The sequence below is a fragment of the Micropterus salmoides genome, unplaced genomic scaffold (assembly GCF_014851395.1).
Source record: "Micropterus salmoides isolate LMB-PRFRI ecotype aquatic unplaced genomic scaffold, ASM1485139v1 Ms_hic_scaffold_3, whole genome shotgun sequence".
Classification (NCBI taxonomy): Eukaryota; Metazoa; Chordata; class Actinopteri; order Centrarchiformes; family Centrarchidae; genus Micropterus; species Micropterus salmoides.
This window is the reverse complement of record NW_024042261.1, coordinates 32,556,196-32,578,429: the sequence shown is the minus strand read 5'-3', so window position 1 is coordinate 32,578,429 and position 22,234 is coordinate 32,556,196. Positions and strand designations below refer to the sequence as shown.

Genomic DNA, 22,234 nt, shown 5'->3' with positions numbered 1-22,234 from the left:
TACTGTCTGCCAACACAATGAAATTAACTCAGTCAAAACTTTTTTTAGGTTCAAGCCACGGTTTTCAAGAAAGCTCTTGACATTCAGTCATGGTCTTAAAAACTTACTTCTGCAAGTGTTTATAAAAGAAGAATTGTTACTATAAACATATAGTTAAAAGTGGTGGTTGACCTTCTAACAATGACTCACATGTCAGCATTTGAAATTAATAGTAAATGGAAAGGGAGCAAAGAAAGAGATGAGGAAAAGGATGAGTAAAATGAAAGGACACCTTAGCACATTCCCACATTAAAATGCATGAAGGCAAGCCTCAGATCCTTGAGTAAACCTGTTCATGCTTTACCAAGTTGCACAAATTCAATTAAGCATGCTTTTCCCTCTCTTCTCCAACTGGACCCTTCCCCTCACACCCAGCGCTTCATACACTCGCAGACAGACAGCCTACGCCTTTGTTGGCCCCCAAACACACACACATACATACACAGTCCCCCACCCAAACCCAAACCTCTTCCCATCCTACCAATAGTGCAGTGTTCTCCGTTCCAACCCGGACTGCATTCACATTTGCCATCCTTGCAAGTGCCATGTTCATTGCAGCGAGGGTGACACGCCCTCTGGTTACACCCAGTGCCCATCCAGCCGTCGTCACAGCGGCAGGTGCCCGACACACAAATGCCATGGCCACCACAGTCCGCTGCACAAATCTCTGTGGGAGACAGGGACATAGAAAAAGACAAAAAAGAGAGTGGGGGAAGACAGACAGAAAGGAAGGAAGGGGGGTGGAAGTGGGATGGAAAGGGACAACGAGGCGGTGACGGGACAAGGCAACAAGGGTGAAAAAAAGACAAATCCAGGAGTTATTGTCAAGGAAAAGTCGGCCACGCTCCACTACCTTGTCTGATGGCAGCTGAAAAGAAATTCCTGCACCTCATAAGGGACAATCCTTTTTGACAATACAAATCTAATAAGTCCATTACAAAGAAAAGACATGGATTGTGGCGGCCTTAGCAGACTTATTCTTCTACTTGCCTCTACTCCTCTTTGTAAATGCACCTCTTTCTGTCACAATGGGGGCAAAAAAATTTAAATACACAGCTGGAACTTCTTGTTGGAATCACAACATTATCAGCATTACCATTTTAATTAAACTGTAAATGTTATTGTATTTCCTTTGTTATACATGGAGGGTTCATAGCTTTGCTACATGCTTTACTGTGGGCCAAAAGCAGGAGGTAAGGCTTGACAGAATTATTTAAGGCATAGGATGTCAATTTGCTGTTTTTATTCTACCCAAGTACAGTGTTCTGGAGGAAGAAGTAGATTCATGGAATGAAGGAGACTGAGAAAAAGAGCCACAGTAAAGCTTGGCTGGTGCTATTGTGTGGCAGCTGAAAGACCTCCCTGACAGGCTGTGATAGAGCCTGGTACATTACCCACGTCTCATGAACTCGAGGGAGAGTATGACAAGATGAAAGCTCAAAGAAATTAAACACTGACAGATTTATTATGAATCTCATTGAAATGTTAACCTCTTTATTAACTATTCTGTTAAAAAAGAGGCTTAGCAGTATGGGCAACGAGGAACAATAGTCCTGCATTCCTGGCTTATTAGCCAAGCCAATTCAAATATGACCACAGGGGACCAAACTGGAGGTAAAATCTTTTAATAAGTCAATTACTGCCTTTACAGTGCCTATTTTGTCATTGCGACAAATTAAATTTGAGTGGTATTTTCAGCCACAAACCATAACATGACATTACCAGCTTAAAAGCTTTAAAAACACTCTCCCCTGCTAATTACAGCTCAGCACTTTGTTAAACAATGAAAATGATAATTTTACATCTGACTTTTGATTTAGATGTACAGTATGCTAGCAGAATTTGAATCAGTGCCACTTATGACTGCTAACACACACAAAGATAACATATCACTAGGATTCAGTTACAGAGGTTTACTCATCACTCTATGTCTATTACATTTTTTAAAGACAATATTAACACAGTTTAGGAGGTACTAATGAACATCTTGAGTGATTTCATTAGCACATATGTTGATTTTTTTTTTTTTTTTGAAAGAAATAATGACCATACCAGTTCCTTTCTCAGACTTATTAGAACACATACTGGTCAAAGAAAACAGATTCAAACTGACTGTGAGACAACTGTTCACTTGGAACACAGGAGCAAGCTTTAACGTGATAAAGATGCAATTATAGCCTGCAGGCAAACCCTCATTATCCATGGCCAGGAGTCCACAGTGAGAAATACTCCCATCCCCACGATGGCCATTACCATTTGCACTAAAGGACCGTGTAAACAAACTTTCCTCTGGGTGGGAAAATGGCAAAAATGGCATAAAAACACACATATTAAAGGACATAAAACCTCAGGCATTGTTTTATGGCTTGTAACAGCATTACTTCCAATGGTGCACAGCCAGGTTGTACTGTTCCAAAGTAACATGAGAAAATTAGTATGTGACTTAAAAGTATTGAGGATGCGGGATTAAAGAATCTCGAAAGCTATATTGAAAGCTTTTCATCTTTTTCTTCACCCAGCCTGCAAGGTTATAGGCTGCTAACTGTCCCACTATGTTGTATTAGACCACAGAAAGCTCAACAATGAACAGGATAAAGGCATTAAGAGCCAACTCACCACATCAACCAGCCAACTCACACATCAACCAGCTCTGTCTCTGCGAAGCGAGCCCAGACTAACTGCCCATTTCCCTCAAAATCCCTAGGATTACCTAATAGGTCATTGTGTCTGGTTGGAAAATAAAGGGATTCATGGATCCAAGTGACTGCTGTACAAAAACTCTAATTTCAGGAATGTTTTGGGAGAATACAAATGTTGTCTAAATGAAGACCACAGCTGTATGAGCCTCTACAAAAACAGAGTTGATTTACTGATTATCAACACATCAGAGGCCTATTCAAACGGAGCAATGTGAAGATTTAATCTGCCAGAGAATAACCATAAAACATGGGTACAGTCTCATGAGCATTTACACATGCAGAGAATTGTGAAATTCTTCTGTAGGCTCTATAGTATTTAGTATTTATATAGTATAGGCATTTTTTTTACTCCAAAGTGCATTCTGCACTCCAACACTACAAGTCAGTGATGTTAGAGTTGACAGCTCTTTAACAATCTACCAGTTCACTGAGCTTTGTCAATATAATATTCTTTGGTAAGTTTGAGCAGGTAGGCTGCTGTCATAGCTCTACCTAAATTGTGCAGGACTTTTTTTAATCCTTAAAGCCTCAAGAAGGTATATTCTAGCTGTATCTTATGTTCAGCCTATTCTTGACTACCAAGAGAAAACATTCCCTATGGACAAAAATGAACATAAGGGGAAAAATTCTCAATTCTAGAGCAGAAAAAGCTATCATCAGCTGTGGACCTTGTGCCAAAATGAAGAAAGATAGAACTCAAGAAAGAGCATTAACTTGCAATCGATCATACTCTGACATTATTCCTGCTATGTGTGTTTCTCCATTAAGAGCAAAATCAGCCAGTTTGATTGCTAACTGTGGCCCTCCAACTGATCATTGATTTGAATAATTGAGGCTTTTATGTGAGCCATTTTCTTTTAACATAATCAGAAATGTTTACTTCTGTGAGGAGCCTAGTAATTATCAGTCATATTGAATCAAGCAGTGACACAAATTCCAACAAAAAGGCAAGGATGTTATCAGTGATGAACTGACATAGATTTTAGGTTATTACATGTTGTTGCTGTTTATTGTTTATTGTGAGAGATTACGTAACTGAGAAGTGTAAAACTACAAATACAGCTATGACTGGTTTGATCTGAAAACAGTTGTGATAAAACTGTGATGTCTTCAACTGCTGTATTACATTATGTATTTCTTTACTTATTCATGTAATAGTTATGGGTCTAAGCCTGAGTGGGGCAAGGAACCGCGATTACAAGGCAATTTTTTAATAGTTTTTTCCTTCAGTAAAGTATAGACATACAGTACTACAGACGTGACACCCCTAGGGTAAGTTAAGGCCACCGCAATGACCTCAGGCACAAAAATTAACAAATTTCAACCTCTAGGGGGCGCTACTGGCGAGGTAAATTGGGCTTGGAACTCCCACAAACGAAGGCGCATATCAAAAACCTTTTATCCACGAGTTCAGGGGATCAAGCTACATCTTATCTTAGCCTATTTTCGTCTATAATTTTTTTACGCAAATTTTAAGCTAACAAATGTTAAAAACTGGAAATTATGTCATATCTTGGGTTTGGAATGGCCAATCTACACCAAACTTGGAGACCTTTTATGGCATGCCCTCCTGAAGGGCTGTGCAAATTTTGGTGCAATTACCTCCTAGGTGGCACTGTGTAACAGCAATTATAAGTTCCTCTATAACCACAAGTCGCATTGACATGACACTTGAGCCCAATTGTTCAGGATGGTCTCCTGACTCCAGGCACCAAAGTTTACCCTAATATGCCCATAGGTGGCACTGTTATTGCAGATTAAAGACGTAAACAAAAATCCCATTGACTTACATTAATTTTATATCTCCTTAACCACAAGTCCGATTGATTCCAAATTTGGGTCATTTGTTAACCATGGTGCTATAATCGAAGCTGAAATACAGCGGGAAAATCCTATTCATTTGAATGGGATTTTGAACCAAGGGACATTTTGCCTCATAACTAGGCGCCAGTAGATCACATATTGATAAACCTTATATGTACGTGTTTGGGAGATATTGCTGATTCGTATGGTTTAGGAAACGCCTCTGTGCGATGACGTCATCATTTCGTGAAAACTGAAAAACCTATTTTAATTAACTCCTCCGAAGAGGCAAGTCTGATCGGCACCAAACTTGGTCCATCTCTGGACGAAACTGATAAAACTTTGTTCTGCAAAAAAATGTGCTAATTATAACATAACAATTGTTTACGCAGAACACAAAAACAGGAAGTGGTGTTTTATCTGAAGTTTGACAAGTCCGATGTACACCAACCTTGGGGATCTTATGTGGCATTCCTTCTCGAGGGTCTGTATGAAATTTGGTGGTGCTGTTAATCGATATCAAATGACACTCCCATACACATACATTCCTTTTATATCTCCGTAACTACAAGTCCCTTTAATATGAAACTCTGGCCGTATATTCTGAAAGGGCCCCTGATGTCGTGTGCAACATTTGATGAAATTTGGACAACAGGTGGTGCTGTTATTGCAAACTAAACTGTGCAGGAATATGTCATTCGAATACGTAGGATTTTGACATTACGCAGACAATCTCGTTCATCGCTCAGAGGGCTCGCGACCTCAGCTCTCTTGTTGTCCGCGCACGCCCGGGTCGGCTCACAACTGCTACAACTGCTTGCATTCTAGTTAAATTATGTTTTGCTGTTTATATAATAGTGTTATTGAATGCCTACCCCTAAACAGGCACAATGATCATCCATCTTTAAAAAGCTTCTAAATTCATAAGCACATAAGACGATGACCTAAATTCTGTTTTCACCCTGCAAAAAAAGAAACAAAAGAACAAAAACAAAACAAACTTCTACTAATCAGAGCTAAATCAGCACTGGTCTGTGAAAGGGAATTGTGCCAGTGTTTACTCTCATCTGAAGGAAGCACTCACCTGTAGAGCAGTCATGACCTGTCCAGTTGGGATCACAGCTACAGGTTCCGGTGTCTGCCAGGAAAGCTCCGTGTCCAGAGCACTGGTCCATGCAGGAAGCCCTGGGGCTCTCACATCCTGGCCCGCCCCACCCCACAAAGCAGTGGCACTCTCCCTGGACACATACCCCTCGGCCTGAGCATGTTGGGTCCAGACAGTCCACTAAAGGGTTCCAAAGAGACAGTGTCAGACACACCAGTCACCTGCTGTTTCCCTCCTTCAGAAGCAACCAGGTGTCTATTCAAGCCGGAGTAGAATGGCAACTGCAGTGGGCCGTATCTTAGCTGCAGCTGCTTCTGGCTTAGCAAATGTACAATGAATGTAGAGAGGGAACACATAACGACATGAGAAGGGCTGCTTTCTCGAAAACTGGACACAAGATTTACAAACAAGCAAATTAAATGGCTTTTTTCATACTGGGACTTACAGCACCAACCTACAAGTACTGCCCACGCTCCTGCTGACACTTTCACTTTCATCATCATCTCATAATGAAGATTTCTCCCAACCAGGGAAAGTGCCTTAATAGGAGCATGATTCTCTAAAATGAAAGCCACAAAGCTAGGAAAAACAAAACCCATTTTAACAGAATGTATAGGAGAAAATGGGGTAAAGTAAAATTCTGTGATCACTGTGACTGAGAAAGCCTTGCACTTGCTTCTCTCTGCCGAATGATTTAAAAACATTTTTTACCCTGTTTCAATTCAATTATTATGCTAAAATCAAATCAACGCCCTTTTCTGTAGCATCCCTTTCCTTAGCATGTTGTTAAATGAGTCATCACTTTGTAAGAAACAAGAGTTTTTGGGAGCATACAATCACAATGATAATATTCTTTCTACCAGACAATATTTGCATGGCACACGCAGATGGCAAATGGGCGCCAAGCAGGAGCAATGTCTAGCCACTGAGAGCAGCAGGCCGCACCGTGGCAGTTCCCCTTTACCATGACATAAATGGGTATAAAAGGCTGTTATAGTAAGACAAACAGGATCTCTCGCCTCTAAGCAGATGGTTTGGACACAAGGCACAAAGATCAGAGGCTAACTGACAAGAAACTCTCTCCTGGCAATTAATCATCTTGCCTGAAGGTCGCACGGAAGAAAGGTAAAAATGTTAAAGGGCCCTCGTCCACATTCCCCTCCACTCCTTATGGCTGACACTCCACCCAAAATAGAATGGGGGCCTATGGATGTCACAAACCCCCATTTATCAAACTCCCAGGGTCCATTTTTCATCTTGAAATGAGAGCCTTCAAGAGCTGACAAACACAATGGCTCCTTCAATCTTATCTGGTCAAGCCTTATCCAGCATCATGAATGTGGAGTTCCTAATGGATTAACAACAGACTTTGTGTCTGAATTTCAGACAACAAATGGACTGTTTCGATTAACATAACACCTTATGTCCGTGATGTATACAAGAAAAGGATGCATATTGTCAAGAGTTATGGCTACAATGCTCTTTGTAGAGAATATCCTTTTCTTTACTACTAGATAGACTGTTAAATAAGCCATACAAACTTAATAGCCATTCCCATTTAAAGTTTTTTTTAAATGTCAAGCACTTACACGCCAAGATGGTGGTTACAGCAGCCTTATTATGTAGGATTTCATAAATTTAGGATACATTACCATGACTTATCAAAACAATCACCTTCTTCACAGTTTTCTCCTTTGTAGCCTGGGTTGCAAATACAGGTTCCCACGATACAAGTCCCATGGCTACTGCATGTGATGTCAATGCACTGGTTGGTGGGAACGTCACACTCGGAGCCCTTCCAGCCGCTGTGACACATGCAGCGACCTTTAAGGTATTGACCATTCCCGCTGCATAGCACTGGACAGGCAGCTTTGAAAAGAGCAGACAGCATACATCCATTTGAATGGACCCCTCCAACCATAGCATCAAAGAATAGAGAGTGTGTGCTAAAGCCTCAATCTGACAATGAGCTTCTGACCAAAATGTTAAAAGGTTTCCTTTCCAGTGTACAATATGCAGCACAAATTACTTCACTTTGACCGAATTTCTAACAAAACCTAACAACAGATATCTAATATCTACACAATGGCTGTTGTGTTGCTGCTGAAAATAAAAAAGAGTTGAATAAAAAGTGGTAAATACGGTGCTGGTCGACACATGGAAAACAGATGGCAGTATATACAAAGATGCATCATTCTAACACTTAGTTAAAGTTGTTTTTTCATGTTATTTCATTTGGGAAGAAAATAAATACAGCCTTAGTTCTAATTATTGAAAGGATTAATCAATACCAGCTCCTTAATCTAAAGCTCTTTTCTCTATGCAGTTATTCAATAGATATTTTATATGTAACACAATACATCATTAGGAGAGATACTGGGAAAAATTAATCATTAGAATTAGAACTGCCTAATTTAATAATCTGAAGTACAATAAAAAGTAATTGTAAGATTAAAATTGCTTTGTTCTGGTCATGGAGTGAAAATAATTTGGTCACCACCCTAAATCGTTATGTATCTGAGTGATGAAGATCAATAAAGACATTATGACTGAAGGTGTGACTCACCTCGCCCACAGTCAGGTCCTTTGAATCCTAAAAAGCAGTGGCATGTTCCAGCAAGACAGTCACCGTTCCCAAAGCAGTTACTGGGACAGTCATCAATAGAATCTGCAAAAGAGCAATCAGGAGCTTTTCTGAGTAATGTGGTTTGAAAAACAGTTTTCCTCCCACTCATTTTCTCTGGGTTGATTATTATCCCTTTGCTAATGACAGTGATAAGCACAGGCTCCAATCCTGTCAACATTTCTATTTCACTGCAAAACAGTTTCGAGTGTTGCTGATGTTTCACCCAAACGGGAGAATTCACTAAAAGAGTCAACAACTTCTGATCATTTGGCTTCCACCAAAAGCAAGGCAAATCCTCAGAAGTTTCGAATGCAATAGATGTGATAAGTGACATGCATCATTTGATAAACTTAATTTGACACTTTTATGGCATACTGCAAACAGGCGATTCGAAGCATCAGCAGCACTGGCACCTGCATTTCCCTACTGCCTTGGGTATGTATTTGCAGAAACAATGAGTAGGCCAGACAGACTACTTTGCCTTCCTGTTTTTGTGTATTTATCACAATGCTACAAGCTGAATTGTCTGTAGTTTAGTGAGGTATATACATTTTGTGGTTGTTGTTTTTATTTTGTAAACATAGAAATAGTGATTTATAGTGCGAAATGCATTTTCATAGGCCACCGGTTAGAGCTATGTTTAATGTGTTCTTTCAAATTATTCAAGTTACAGGGTACAAGGTTGTTTATTATTGTCATTATACAGCACAAGGCTGCATAACAAAACGAAATTTGTAGTTGGTTCATAATATCAAACATTCATAAAAATTCATAAAAAAAATAATTAATTAGATCTTTGAAATTATCTACATACCAGTTTTGTTTTAAAAAAATGAACTAAATGGATGAATGATAATTGCACTGGGATATACAAAATTTATTACAGCACCTTGTCTAAATCTAGTTGGGCTCAAAACAAATAGCTTGTGATTTTATCACAAACCCCCAATAATTCATTCTGATCTAGAAAGCATTTTTTACACAGTCACTGGTGTTGTGTTGTCTTTTTAGCATGTCGTTTAAAAAAAAAAAGAGTAGTTAGTTATGAATAGCAAAAAATAAAGAAATGCTTGCAAAAATTTATGTTAGTGTTCTCAACCATAGAACCTTCAAATTAAATTGTGAGCACAAATGACCCAGATGTAAAAATGATTTTGCTGTAATGATGATGTCCTGGCAGAAACATGTGAACTCTTAATGTGACTGTCTTTTGACTGATTTATTTGTACCTGCTTATAAGCCATTACAATAAATGTTTTGTAATGCTTTAACATAACCTTTAATTCCCTCTTTACTTTTCAAGTTCTTAGAATATCATATGCTAGTGGCCTTTGGTGGCTTTATTACTGTATCTGTCTTTGTTTCTTGACAAACTGTGCGCATTTTGTGTGATGCAAACAATCAACACAACACTTGCCTTCATTACCTGTATTGATCCCTCTACCTAAATCAAATAAATTGGCAAAATAATTATTTCTACTACCATGTTCTGACACTTGCTTTTATTAGAAATAATAGTGACCACTGATCTATGAGGAGCTTGACAGCAGCAGAATTCTGAAACATGATGCTCACTGAATTAAGCCTGAAATGGTGCTGAAAAGTGTTCAGTCTTGTCCATTGCCTTCAGGCAGCAGAATCTCTGAGGCAAAACTTACTGAACAAAGAATCTCTTGTGCTCCACAAAGGGTTAGAAATGTGAGCCATGGATTCAGCTTCCCTTTACTCTGGAGAGTCAATCATCACTGAGGATGCAACACAAGACAGAGAGAAAAGACAAAGAGAGAAAGGGAGAAAGAGATGGATGCAGACCAGAGATGCAGTGAAAAGAGAGAGGGGTAGGCAGTGAGCAGAGAAACGCTGTTGATGTTTTCAGTGCTGAAGGTTCGCCTTTGCCATATTGAGTTAGTGAGGGGATGCAGGGGAAACTATCCTCTGGGGTGGAGGCAAATCAGCATTTTGGTGAGGTTTTGATAGCTTCCTAAAAGAACTTCCACCTACAGTTAGAGAGCTAGGCCTTTTTCCTCAAAGCTAGTGAAAGCACTGTGTGTGTTGGGTGACAGTTAGGAGAATGAGGTGTGATATGAGGCTATTAAAAAGCACAATTATGCAGGAGAGATTCCTGGTGTGATGTATATAGAGATTTTAAAAAAGCAGTGATGTGATTTACTGTTCACTAAGCAAGGCAGTGAAAGACTAACTTGACTGCAATCCACTGACATGTAAAGTGAGCAGTTATTATACATTAATGCGCTTCTAATTAAGGTTATCTTATCTTGATCTATCATGGGTATTCCTTTGATGAAAAACAAACTGTCAAACTGAACATGTTTAATTGAGTAATTGAGAACTGCAGTGCTCCCATTCTGAATACTGGCGCAGTTTAGTAGACTATGCACACCCCATGTCTATTACCTGTGTTTCCTCTGAGAGCAGGCAGGGGAGGCCATGAATATCTCTTAGCCACACACTCAACATAGGCCAACGCATAAATCATGGATTCAAGCAGAGCTTCATTGAAATTCATCACCCTTCATATCAGGGGAGCTAACTATTGTGTGAGTCTTTCCAGTCGGTGAGAACACAGTAGCATGCAGTAGGCAGGTTTAATCAGTACCTTGCCATACTCTCAGAGGATGCAGTACATTTGAATGATGGTTAGTTGTGAACAGAGAGAGCCTGTGCTATAGAGTGAGACAGGATATAGAGTAAGACATTGGTGCTGGGTCTTTGCTTCCCTTCTCTGTATAGGAAGCCGTGTCTGGGTTGAAGCATGTCTGGCACCAGGCAGCAGGGACAAATGGCTTCATGCTCCAGAGGGCTGTGATACAAAACATTCAGTAGGACACATTTCACATCGCCATGGAGCCGCAGCCAAGTAATGAGGAGCAGCCCAGATTAAAGACAGGGACGCTCTCCCCCACAGATGTATTATGGCATGGCTATGTGCAACAAGCAAACCTTTCATTTAATACATGTGAAGAGAATAAGGTGCCTTAATGGTGGTAAAATAAGACATTTTCCTACCAACCCCGTCAGAAACACTTAAATAATTTTACTGTTAGCGACTTATAAAAAATGGTGCTTGTGTTGCTCAGTGTGCCTGTTCTGGATATTGTTCACATATATTTCTATGCCTGGGCTGCTCTATTTGAAGGTCAACTCTATCCCTCTATGGCTCAATACAATTCAGGCAGTTGGTGAGATTCAATTTCTGCTGAAGGGCACTTAACCGGTGACCCATTTTAGAAAGGGCCCCTATGCCTCCCTCTGAGCTCCAGTGGGCAGATCAGCTCTGATACAAATGAACAGAGGCAGAATTCTAACTCTGACTAACTCTGCCCCACCCGATCCTATCCCCATTCCCATCCATTGCACAGAATACCATATCTGGCTGTGTTTTCTCTGATGCAAACCACAGGAGGCCTTCATGCACACCCAGTCAAGAAGAAATAAGCAAATGTAAACATGCTGCCCTGACTCCCTCTCCTTGTGTCATATCATATATTAAGTATTGAATTACAGCTGTTGTTGGCACAGCAAGGGGCCATCTCTAGTCTGTCTCCACTTGGTGTTACATTGGTGTTGAGGACAGCTTCTCATCGATCTGCTGCCTGGCACAGCCCCTGTCACAGATGGACTCTGGCCCAGGAGCTTTTAATTAAAGAGCATGTGAGAACAGCTCCCAGCTGCCATCCCTGTGAAAGTCGACACCTCGGGCCCTCTCACACCTTGCTTCATACAGCAGTGCTAATCAAAGGCGCTTTAGGGAGAACAAAGAGAGCGTACAAAACGAAATCACCTCCACAAAGAAGGACGTATGTCTGAAACACAGGCGTGTGCCACACAGAATTAGTCAGAGGAGAGAAACATCTTCCCAACTTTGATATATGGAAAGTAGATGGAAATTGGAGCAAATCATGATCAAAAATGGCACTAGCAGGAGGGTACAATCATACTTTGAATTGTATGCAAATGGTTCCCAGAAGCTGGACCCCTGATTCGCTTGGAAGACACTCAGGCTAATGAGGATATTATGATCTCTCAATGCCCTACTCAGGGGCATGGCAGGATAGCAGTGATGTCCTGATTTTTGTAATATTCAACTTCACCTTGATTAACCTGCACTCTCCTTGGCTATTGAAATCTAACAAAAACTATCTCTGACTCATGCCCCAAGTCTGGGCTGTTTGCTATGGAGTGCTGCTGGTTGGTATTATAGGGATTATGTGGACTGCTATTACAGGTTTCCGCAGCAGGTCATGCCGAGGGGACTCACCTATGGCAGTGGTGAGGAAGGAGACAGTTTCAGTTTCTTTCCCATCATTGTAGATGGCCAAGTGCCAGATGCCCGAGTCCATGTACTGGATAAAACCTGTGTCGTGTGTCGTGATAGGTACCAGGCTCCGCTGCATAGCCACAGGCCCTTCCAGACCATGGATGTCCTGGGCCAAGAGCCGCCGCCCATCCAAAAGCTCTACAAAGTCAAACTGCAGACAGACACACAGAAAGTGAGAAAGACTGATAGATGGACCGCAGACACGCCATTAGAGTGACACATGAGACTTGAGTGCTTTCAGCCCTCTTTATGGTGGAGCATCATTTGGTCCGCATGAATAACTCATCATTCCGGAGGAGCTTGAGTAAGTCTTGGCACATCGTGGCAGGATGGGCTGTGATAATTTCATAGTCCACATTTCTTATATGAAAGCCTTGTTTAAAACTATTAAAGTGAAAAAAGAGAAGCTGGGGGAATTTAAAGCTACTGTTTACCGAATTACATCTGCAAACGATTTGCTTCGTATCAGTAGTGACTCAATGAATACCAATGAGACGGCATTTCATTTTCATCTACAAAAGAAAAGGAATCTTGACTCATCTGCCACTCTATGTGTAATCAGTCACAGCACAAGAACTCCACTCTAGATTATTTCCTTTGAAGTAAAAATGGAGGAAAGAGACAACATGATCTTTTGACTGAAAAGTAAATCACATTGGACATTAATGCAAACAATAATCATGCTATGAACAATTTGTTGAACTGCATTTACATTTACAGCAGAAATCTAAACTCTGTGAACCAAGCAGTCAGATATGATTAATAACATGATATATCTGATTCTGTGGTGCACATAGATGGGAAATTAGGGTAAAGAAAAATCTCCCTTTCTTGGCCCCTGAGCGCGCGTATTGTGTGATTCATTGATGATATTGAACCTGAAAGAAATTTGCCATAAATCCTTTCAGCAACAAAGTGATTCATAATACAATAGAGAGATTTATGAATTGGTTTGTATTCCTGACACACTCCTACATGGTTAGATAAATAAATATCCCAATTTATATTCCGTGGCAGAGGAAGAATAGAAAAAAGTAGCTGAATCCTTATACTATGCAGACATGATTGTAAATCGTTTCACACATTTTCTTACATTTACAATTTACTGTTGTCTTCAAAACTCCTTTCATATACAGTGGCAACAAAAAGTATGTAAACCTTTTGGAATTTCATGGTTTTCTGCATAAATTTGTCATAAAATGTGATCTGACCTTCATCTAAGTCGAGGGTATTGAGAAATATAATGTGTCTAAAATAATAACAAAAAATAAATTCTAACAACAACCAAAGAAAACTCACAGTGCTTGTGGTAAACGTATGTGAACCCTTGAGTTAATGACCTCAAAAAAGCTAATTGGAGTCAGGTTTTAGCACACCTGGAGTCTCGTTAAAAAATGAGTTTGGAGGTGTCGACTACTACAAACTTTTGTAGTTTGCTCAAGAAGCACACATGTATGTGTGTCTACGATCAAGAATTGTTGATTTACATAAAGCTGGCAATGATTACAAAGTGATTTCAAAGACTTCAGAAATTCACCAGTGTACAGTTAGGCAAACACTGTGGAGACACTTTGGGACTGTTGCTACTCTACCAAGAAGTGGGTGCCCAGTCAAAGTGACACCAAGAGCACAACGACTCATCAGTGAGGTAAAGAAACAACCAAGAATGACAGCCAAAGGTTTGAAGGCATCATTGGAACTGACATCTCTGTTCATGAGTCTACAATACGTAAAAAATTGAACAAGCAGGGTATCTACGGCAGGACACCACAAAGGAAGCCACTGCTTACTAAAAAGAACATTGCTGCACGCCTGACGTTTGCAAAAGAGCACAATGACACTCCACAGTGGTATTGGCTAAATTTTTTGTGGCCTGATGAAACTAAGACTGAATTATTTAAACAAACCATACAGCACATCTGGTGTAGAAAGGGCACGGCATATCATCGTGAAAACATCATCCCAAACATATGGTGGAGGAATGCCTTGAAGGGAGCCATACACATGAGACATCCAAAGAATATGAAAGAGCTAAAGCAGTTCTGCCAGGAAGAATGGGCTAAAATTCCTCCAGAACGATGTGCAGGTCTGATCCACAGTTACAGGAAGCGCCTGGTTGAGGCTATTGCTGCCGGGGGATGTCAACCAGTTATTAATTATAAGGGTGCACTTAAATTTTCCACTACCATTTTGAATGTTGAAAGAGTGTGTTCAATAAAGACATGATCAGAGGGATCACATTATATTTGTCAATACCCTTGATTTAGATGAAGATCAGATCACATTTTATGACAAATTTAAGCAGAAAACAATGAAATTCCAAAAGGTTCACATACTTTTTCTAGCCACTGTAAAATTGTATGCTTGACAGTGACATTCAAGTATTTCCCACCTGTGTGTGTGACGGAGGTAGACCTCTCCTTCCATAGATTCCCACTAAGGCATCTTTGCTCAGGGACACGTTAAACTTCAGGTACATGGGATGATCAATGAAGACCTGGGACCTCCAGAAGATACCAGGAGGAATCTGCTGCGCGACCTTGCGCCCCACGTCAATCTCCCCCATATCTATATAGCTGTCATCTGGGAACAAGCTGTCCAATTTGCCTGCATTGCACACAAAGTAAATCAGTCAAAGAGATCACACCATTAATCCAGCATGTGGAGGGCAGAGGGAGTCAGTCTGCTGAAGCATATAGTCTGACCATATCACAGATATTCAATCACATCCCTGACAGACAGAAAAAAACTTTTATGAATGATTATTTCCAGCAATTCCAGTGGAAGAGAGAGTACAAAGTCAGTCCGGTCCTCCAAAAAAATTCTAGTTATGTCTTGTAATGTTTTGAGTTGATTCTTCTGAAATTGAAAATAAATTAAAAAATCCTGTTTAAAATGAAATAACAAAATGTGTTTCAATACCTGTTGAGTATTTCGAAGCACTGACTTCCTATCATTCAATGGGGGATAAGACTATGCTCATTTTGTTGAGGTTGCTAGCTCAAATATAAATTAGTTGTTTTTTATGATCTGCACACATTTAATAAATCTTGTTCATAGTAAATAGTGATGAAAGGTTCTAAAATATGATTTAAAAGGTTGAACATATGGATATATATGGTTGAACTAGTTCAATACTGAGATAACATACTGTTATAATTGAAGTAAAAGTAAGTAAGTGGAAATTGTAATTATAGTAATTATAGTAGAGAGGGATCTCTAATTCTAGTACCTGCTCAGGTACTAGCACATACACTGCCAAAAATTGTCCATATGCTCCATAATACACCTTATATTAGACTCCGTGGAAATGGCAACATCTGTTTGCCCATGTAGATGAGCTAATTTCAGCAGCGATGTCTACTAAAGCAGACATCCATACAAACTACCCCTAGGACTTGGTGGCAGACACGGCTTTAGGTTACATGTGGCACGGCAGATGGCAGTCTTCTCAAAAGTCCATCAGCGGCAATGGGTTTTATCAGGGTAGACAGGACACACTTCACGTCTCCCAGATCTGGGCATAACATAATGCCACAACACACAGGCTCATTTTCCACGTATTGGGGTGTGTTTGTATTTATGCAGCACATTAATGGTGTACTCATCAGGCTGTTTAAATAAATCATAAGGTGAGACCAGTGATAATGGTCCTCATGGTTAAATAAATGGTTGTTGTTCTGCAAGCTAAATTTACAACATAATGCTTGATGAAAAGACAAGAGCAATCTACGCTGAATTTCAACACAGTACACATCTGCATCACCTTGATAAAACATTAGATATTTCATCATTGTTTCTGGTGACAGCACCGCAGAATGAGACTTATTTAGAAAACTATGGCTATTGATTTCCTATCAGCAACAGCTGCCATGCAGGGTCTAAGCTCAGCTGTAGTCATGGTTGTTGTTAGCCAAACACACTTTCTGCTGTCTGGTAAATGAAAAAGACAACTCCTGGATTCATCTATATGGTAATGACCCGATCTTCTACCTATTGTAGTCTGCCGGTAGCAAATCACATGGTTAAATCTGGGCCCATTTGTTCAAGAATGGAACAGAGCAAACTTTTCTCGAGTCGAGCAGTTGGTACCGTGGGGTGAGCACATGCTTTCTTTGGCTGCCAGGAAAGGCAGCCCAGACTAGGAGATGAAAGGATCACATCCGTTCTGAAGAGGACAGAGTGGCTAATCCCCCTCCAGCCCCTGGATACTCTGTCCCTTAAGCTGTCCCATTTTCTGCCTCCAGGAACAAATAACACTTTCCCACTTACAACAACTTTCATAGGATTACAATGTAGATCTCTTTGCATACCATGGAGACAAGTGAACACAATGTGAAACTGGATGACAAAATAATAACAAACTTGCTTGAGCTCTAAAATGTCATCTGCAAACTTTAATATTTGAAAAAAACTTTTTTCCTTGTGCACTGTTCTTTTCTGATACGGGCGCAACAGTGTACTACAGTCGATACAGACAACTGAGAGTCACCCAAATTTAGGTTGGTTTATTTGACTATTATTAAATGATTATGTGGATTTAATAAAAATGCATTACTAAAGATTGCACTTACTGTCATCTTTTCCCTTGCGGTCTGGTATTTCCAAGCCTGTGTTGCCTAGTGGTGGCAAGCTCAGGTCAGTAGGGAAAGGTAGGCCACTTGTATTGTCCTCTGACAGCTGGTACATCTGTCTCTGCATGGGTTGGAGGTGCCAGTTTAATCCAAAAAGGTGCATGGCTGAAATATTAAACATAAGACAACCTAACATAAGACAAACTCAGCATTTCTTTATGTTAAGATTACCTTAAATGCCTTTTATCTAAGCAAAAAAGAAAATCTATTAATTAAAAACAAAGTAACCCCCCAAACTCTCAAGAAACTCCGTTTTGCTAATTATCCTAAGGTGACAGCTGTGAGATGGAGGAACAGGAAGTAAATTCCAAAGAAGAAAGAACAATACATGGTTTAATGGTTAATGGTATTTTTGCAAAAGTGCTGAGCAGTTAGATCAGAAGATAAATGCTATCCTGACCTCATGGGACAACATCTGTCTCACCACACTAACATCGGCAAAGACCATCTAGTGCCCTGTCATTTTCTCAACCCCATTACCTTTCCATTCCCCTGAAACACTAAGAGACAAAGGGAAAAACACATCAGCAGTGAGACACCAGGGGTGTTTCAATGTGAACACAGTGGATGAACCACGCTGATATTTTACAAGGTCGACAAAAGAAATGTCCTTTGGAACAATGGCAGTAGAGTGCAGGACAGAGGAGGAGGGGCTGACCATGACAGATCACCAATAGGAGAATGGACAAGACAAGCTTAGCAAGGCAAAAGCCAGCTTGGAAGTCAACAGTCAGCAGAAAACGCCCAGAAACTCAATATAGCTATTTTATTGGTTTGTTGGTTCTCTTAAGCTCCTCAAGTAAATAACCGTGCAATTCAATTATAGAGTGAAATTATCTGATAGTTTTAGACCCATGCTGGGAGTAAGACCTCTCCAGTCCTCTCAACGTTGTTTTCTTCAAATGTGTTTTCATTTTTCCCAGTTAATAAGAGCACAAACTACTTCATGCCACCAATAAGTCTTTCAGTGACTGTTCAAACAACAGAGAGAATGACTGTGCCTTTCTTTACTTGAATACAAACCAAAAGTGGGACTTACAGATACCTTATTACAATACCATTTAAACACAAGCATAACCTAATAACAACTTATAACAACTGAACGTTTCATATATACATTCAGAGTTTGATCACACCCACAGTTTATTTTCTTTGGTCCAAATAGTTGTTGCCTATTTGTATTTGATTTATTTAGGTAGATTGTACCAATGAACAAGTGAACAAAAAGTGAAATTAAATACACTCCTGTAGTGTTTTTGTCGAACAAATTTCCTTTACCAGTCATCCCACAAAGTTAGGCAATGTGGTGAGAACACAAAGACCATGACTGGGGTCCTTAACATCTAGTTTGTCCATAAACAATACACTCAATGTAAGCACACCATCTTCTATCATCTCACTCAGGACCTACTTATTACTTTGTACTACTTACTTCCTGCAGTCTCATGTCTGCTTATGAAAGTTTTGTAATGCCTTCAAAGCTAGGCTGAAAAGGCATGGGCCTTCAGTGTGGCAGCAGATTAGGGACCTTAAACTCATTTTTACCTGTCATCTGAAGTATGGTGGTATCATTATTGCTTTTATTATTGGAGTATGTAGGTGAAAAACAGTTCTCTGTGCATCTTCCAGTAATGTGCAGCAGGACCAGGTGCATCTTAGAGCAAAGACAGCAAACTTACGATGATAAAAGGACGACAGAGCACTGGTTGATTTGCATTTATAAATGCAAACAGACCAATGTTTCAACATTGGTCTGTCTTCATCAGAGTCTCTGTCTTCATCAGAGTAAAAAAAAATGCTTTATTAATACAGTATAGTCAAATACCAAACTGAAGACTCTAAGTTGCTTAATTAAGCAATGGCTATCATATTAAATCTCTCTGCTTCAAAATCATAGGTAATCCCCCATGAATAAGAGGTTTACTTAACCAGGTTCTGCTATTAACTTCAAATTGACTAAAACCACCATATAAATGTGACAAGTGGCAGAACAAACCAAGCTATAGTGTCTAAAGAATGGAGTATATTTGGTCATTCTCAGAGGAAACTCCATCAAACAGAGATGCATTAGAGAACACCACCCTGCCTGGGTCTTCATTTTAGTAGTTGGCCAAGATTAAGTCTTTTTTTTTCATAAAACTGGATATGCACAGCATGTTCAGAGAATACCTTTTTCATGATGCACATTAGGTACTGTAAACAATGCCACATGTTTACTGAAATATTTTGATGGGTTTGTGAAAAAAAGATCGGTAGTAACAGTATGGTTATCAGGGGAAAAGCAATACAAAAATTCCCTAAGATGATGAAAGTTCAACTACAATACCAGCATCTGTTCTGTGTCTGTCCAGTGCCTGTGGAAGTGACTGTGTCAGTGTAGGACAGCAAGTGAAGAGACAGATGGCTTTGTTTGTCATTTTGTATGCTCCAGAAAGACATTCTTTCTGATTTGTAGCTTTACATTGACTGGTGAAATTGAAAAAGGCAGGACCATTGCAAAGTCACCAGGCAGGGTGTCATTCCAAGTGTCCTAGTAATCACGTCTTTGTGATTCCCTTTCTCCATCCCATCCATCCCTGAGGCCCTTTAATGGAAAACTGTTGAAGAGGCCCTCCATTCGTAAAGATTTACTTCAACTTGATATCTATGATATGCAGAGCAGAGCACTGGATCTGAGCCAGTGAAGAGCCTCCTGATTTTGTAGTGCTAGCTTTTAAAACTTTGCAAAACTGTGCAATGACATGCAGAAGGTTGATGCAATTGGCTGCAAAATGAAGACAAGTTGTAGGAATAAGAAGGTACTTCTAATAAGATGGCTACTGGCAGAGACAAGTTACACCTGTGATCCAGTGATGCCACTAACTTGTCAAGAGTAATGCACTTCTTAGCGTCGCCCATTTTTTCCTGAGCACATGTTGTGCCCTCCTTTCGCTTATCTCTTGGCAGGAAGTTCTGTCACGCCATGTGCCAATTAGAGAACAGAGGTACTGTAGTACTGTACTGTGGTAAAGACTTCTCAGCCAATGTGACCAACACAGCACTTATTAGTGTAGGTCATCTGCCAGAATTCCTGTGCTTCTATCCTCTGATATGAAGAGCTCTTTCCAACTAGTACACACTTCAAGGAAAGGAATGTAGAGCCCCTTTTTCTCATAATACTGGTCGAAAGGATCAAGATGTACTGTGAGCATCTAAAGAAGCAAACTATCTTAAGGTATTTCAAAAGCCAGCACAGAATACAATCATAGACACTCTGCCTTAGATCTGCAACGATTAGTCGATTAATCGATTAATACCAAATGGGACTTTTAATTTTCAAAAAATAGCTATCACCATGATCTTTAGCAATCGGCAATGTCTGGGTTTGGGCTAATGTATTTCCATCCTTCAGAATTAGGCCATTACGAGTCTGGGATAAATTAATGTTTGCAATATCCGTGTTGGAGCTTAACTATATAAATTATAAATTTCAATTTCCATATAAAAAAGTAGTTTGTAGCTCTGAGACATTTTAACACATTTATAACTGACAGATGTTTACTCTTTGTTTTTGTTTTTTTATTAAATTCAAAAAGTGGGAGTTTTACTGAAGGCAGAATGAAGGATTCTTCTTGGCCATTAAAGTAGTTCATTGCATGAATAGATTAACTGTTTGTACTTGTACTGAATGTGTCTTTAGATAAAATATGTAAGATTGATTTGAACCTGCAGTGCGGAACTTTTGTATCCCCCTTCTGACACTGAGAGAAATTACACAACACTTTCGACACATGCTTATGATGTATAGTTCTGCCATACTCAGTTGCTCCCCCCATTCAGCTCTGGCAAACCAATCATTACTGGTTCGCAAAAAACACATCAGTATCGGTTTGAATGTCACCATAGACAGAAGACTTAAAAACTCAGTATAGTGCGAAATACAGAGAGATTTACCTGGTGCTGATAAGCCTAATCAACATTGTGTGATGTGGTTTGGCAAGAGCTTGAATGTAATGGACGTTCATTTATATGTGAAAGTCCTGCACTCCAGTTTTAACATTCATAGAAAAAGCAGTGGAGCATTTCCTTAATGATTACAAAAAATCCAGATGAGCACTTTTATTTTTAGAGTAATCACTATTGACAAATCTAAATGCCGCAAATATCATATTGGTAAAATGAAAAGCCAAAAGAAGTAATAGTCTGAAGTACAGAAAGACAGACAAAAAGGTACAATCTGTGTTGCAGAGAAGTGTTTTCTGGATGATCATGCAGTGAAATATTTTCTGGGGCCCAACCTCTTTGTCCTTGGCTAGATACCCAGTGTGAATGGAAGTGAACACAGGAGGATACTGATGACCTTAAAATGAGGAACATATAACAAATGTGCTAATGAGCAAGCAACCGCAGAGAAAATGGTGGCATCTTAAACCCCCGACCTTTTTGTACTTCAAAATGTGCCGATTTACAAAGCTGTGACAAAATAAAACCCTGCTGTAAGTCAAAACATCTGTCATGAAACATAATTGGGTTCATTACACATCTCACCCAGAGTTCCCAATTACAGGCATCAATAATTAATTGCACTTGAAATTAAATTTATTTTCTCATCAGCCTTTAATTAAATATGGCCCTCATTCTTGATTGGAAATTCCGATCTTGAGGTGAGGTTTGGTCTCCAACATGTTTACTTGTGGTGCATCGGGAGATGGTGTGAGTTTTGCAGGGTATAATTACATAGTCTGATTAAGCACTATCAGGCTGATGGGGCTATCTGGCTTTTGGCCAAGTCACAAGCAGTAAACTGTAGACACATACTGGATCTTTGCTTCTATAGCCAAACTACACTACTGATGCCAAAAACAAGCCAAACAAGAACTTGCTTACACCCACTGTCATGCATTTAAAATTGTTGGATACATAATCACCATGAGCAGCAACCAGCTGATTCTCTTTTTTAAAGAAAGTGGTGTTCTGAATTTCAAATGAAACTATTTAAATGGCTCTGGT

The 22,234-nt window shown here is 39.8% G+C and overlaps 1 protein-coding gene across 4 annotated transcripts in view; it reads right to left on the bottom strand.

Annotated features, from left to right (window-relative positions):
• tenm4 (teneurin transmembrane protein 4) overlaps window positions 1-22,234 on the bottom strand; it is a 157,522-nt gene that overhangs the window by 56,214 nt on the left and 79,074 nt on the right. For 3 of the 4 annotated variants that reach the window (XM_038694058.1, XM_038694055.1, XM_038694056.1), the window contains 7 exons: window positions 17,186-17,350; window positions 15,004-15,218; window positions 12,552-12,762; window positions 8,213-8,314; window positions 7,321-7,515; window positions 5,626-5,826; window positions 521-706 (listed from right to left, as the gene is read on the bottom strand). In XM_038694058.1, coding sequence (XP_038549986.1) covers window positions 521-706; window positions 5,626-5,826; window positions 7,321-7,515; window positions 8,213-8,314; window positions 12,552-12,762; window positions 15,004-15,218; window positions 17,186-17,350 — 1,275 coding nt within the window. Of the gene's footprint in view, window positions 1-520; window positions 707-5,625; window positions 5,827-7,320; window positions 7,516-8,212; window positions 8,315-12,551; window positions 12,763-15,003; window positions 15,428-17,185; window positions 17,351-22,234 lie in introns of those variants that run through there. The other variant, XM_038694057.1, reaches the window with a different exon arrangement.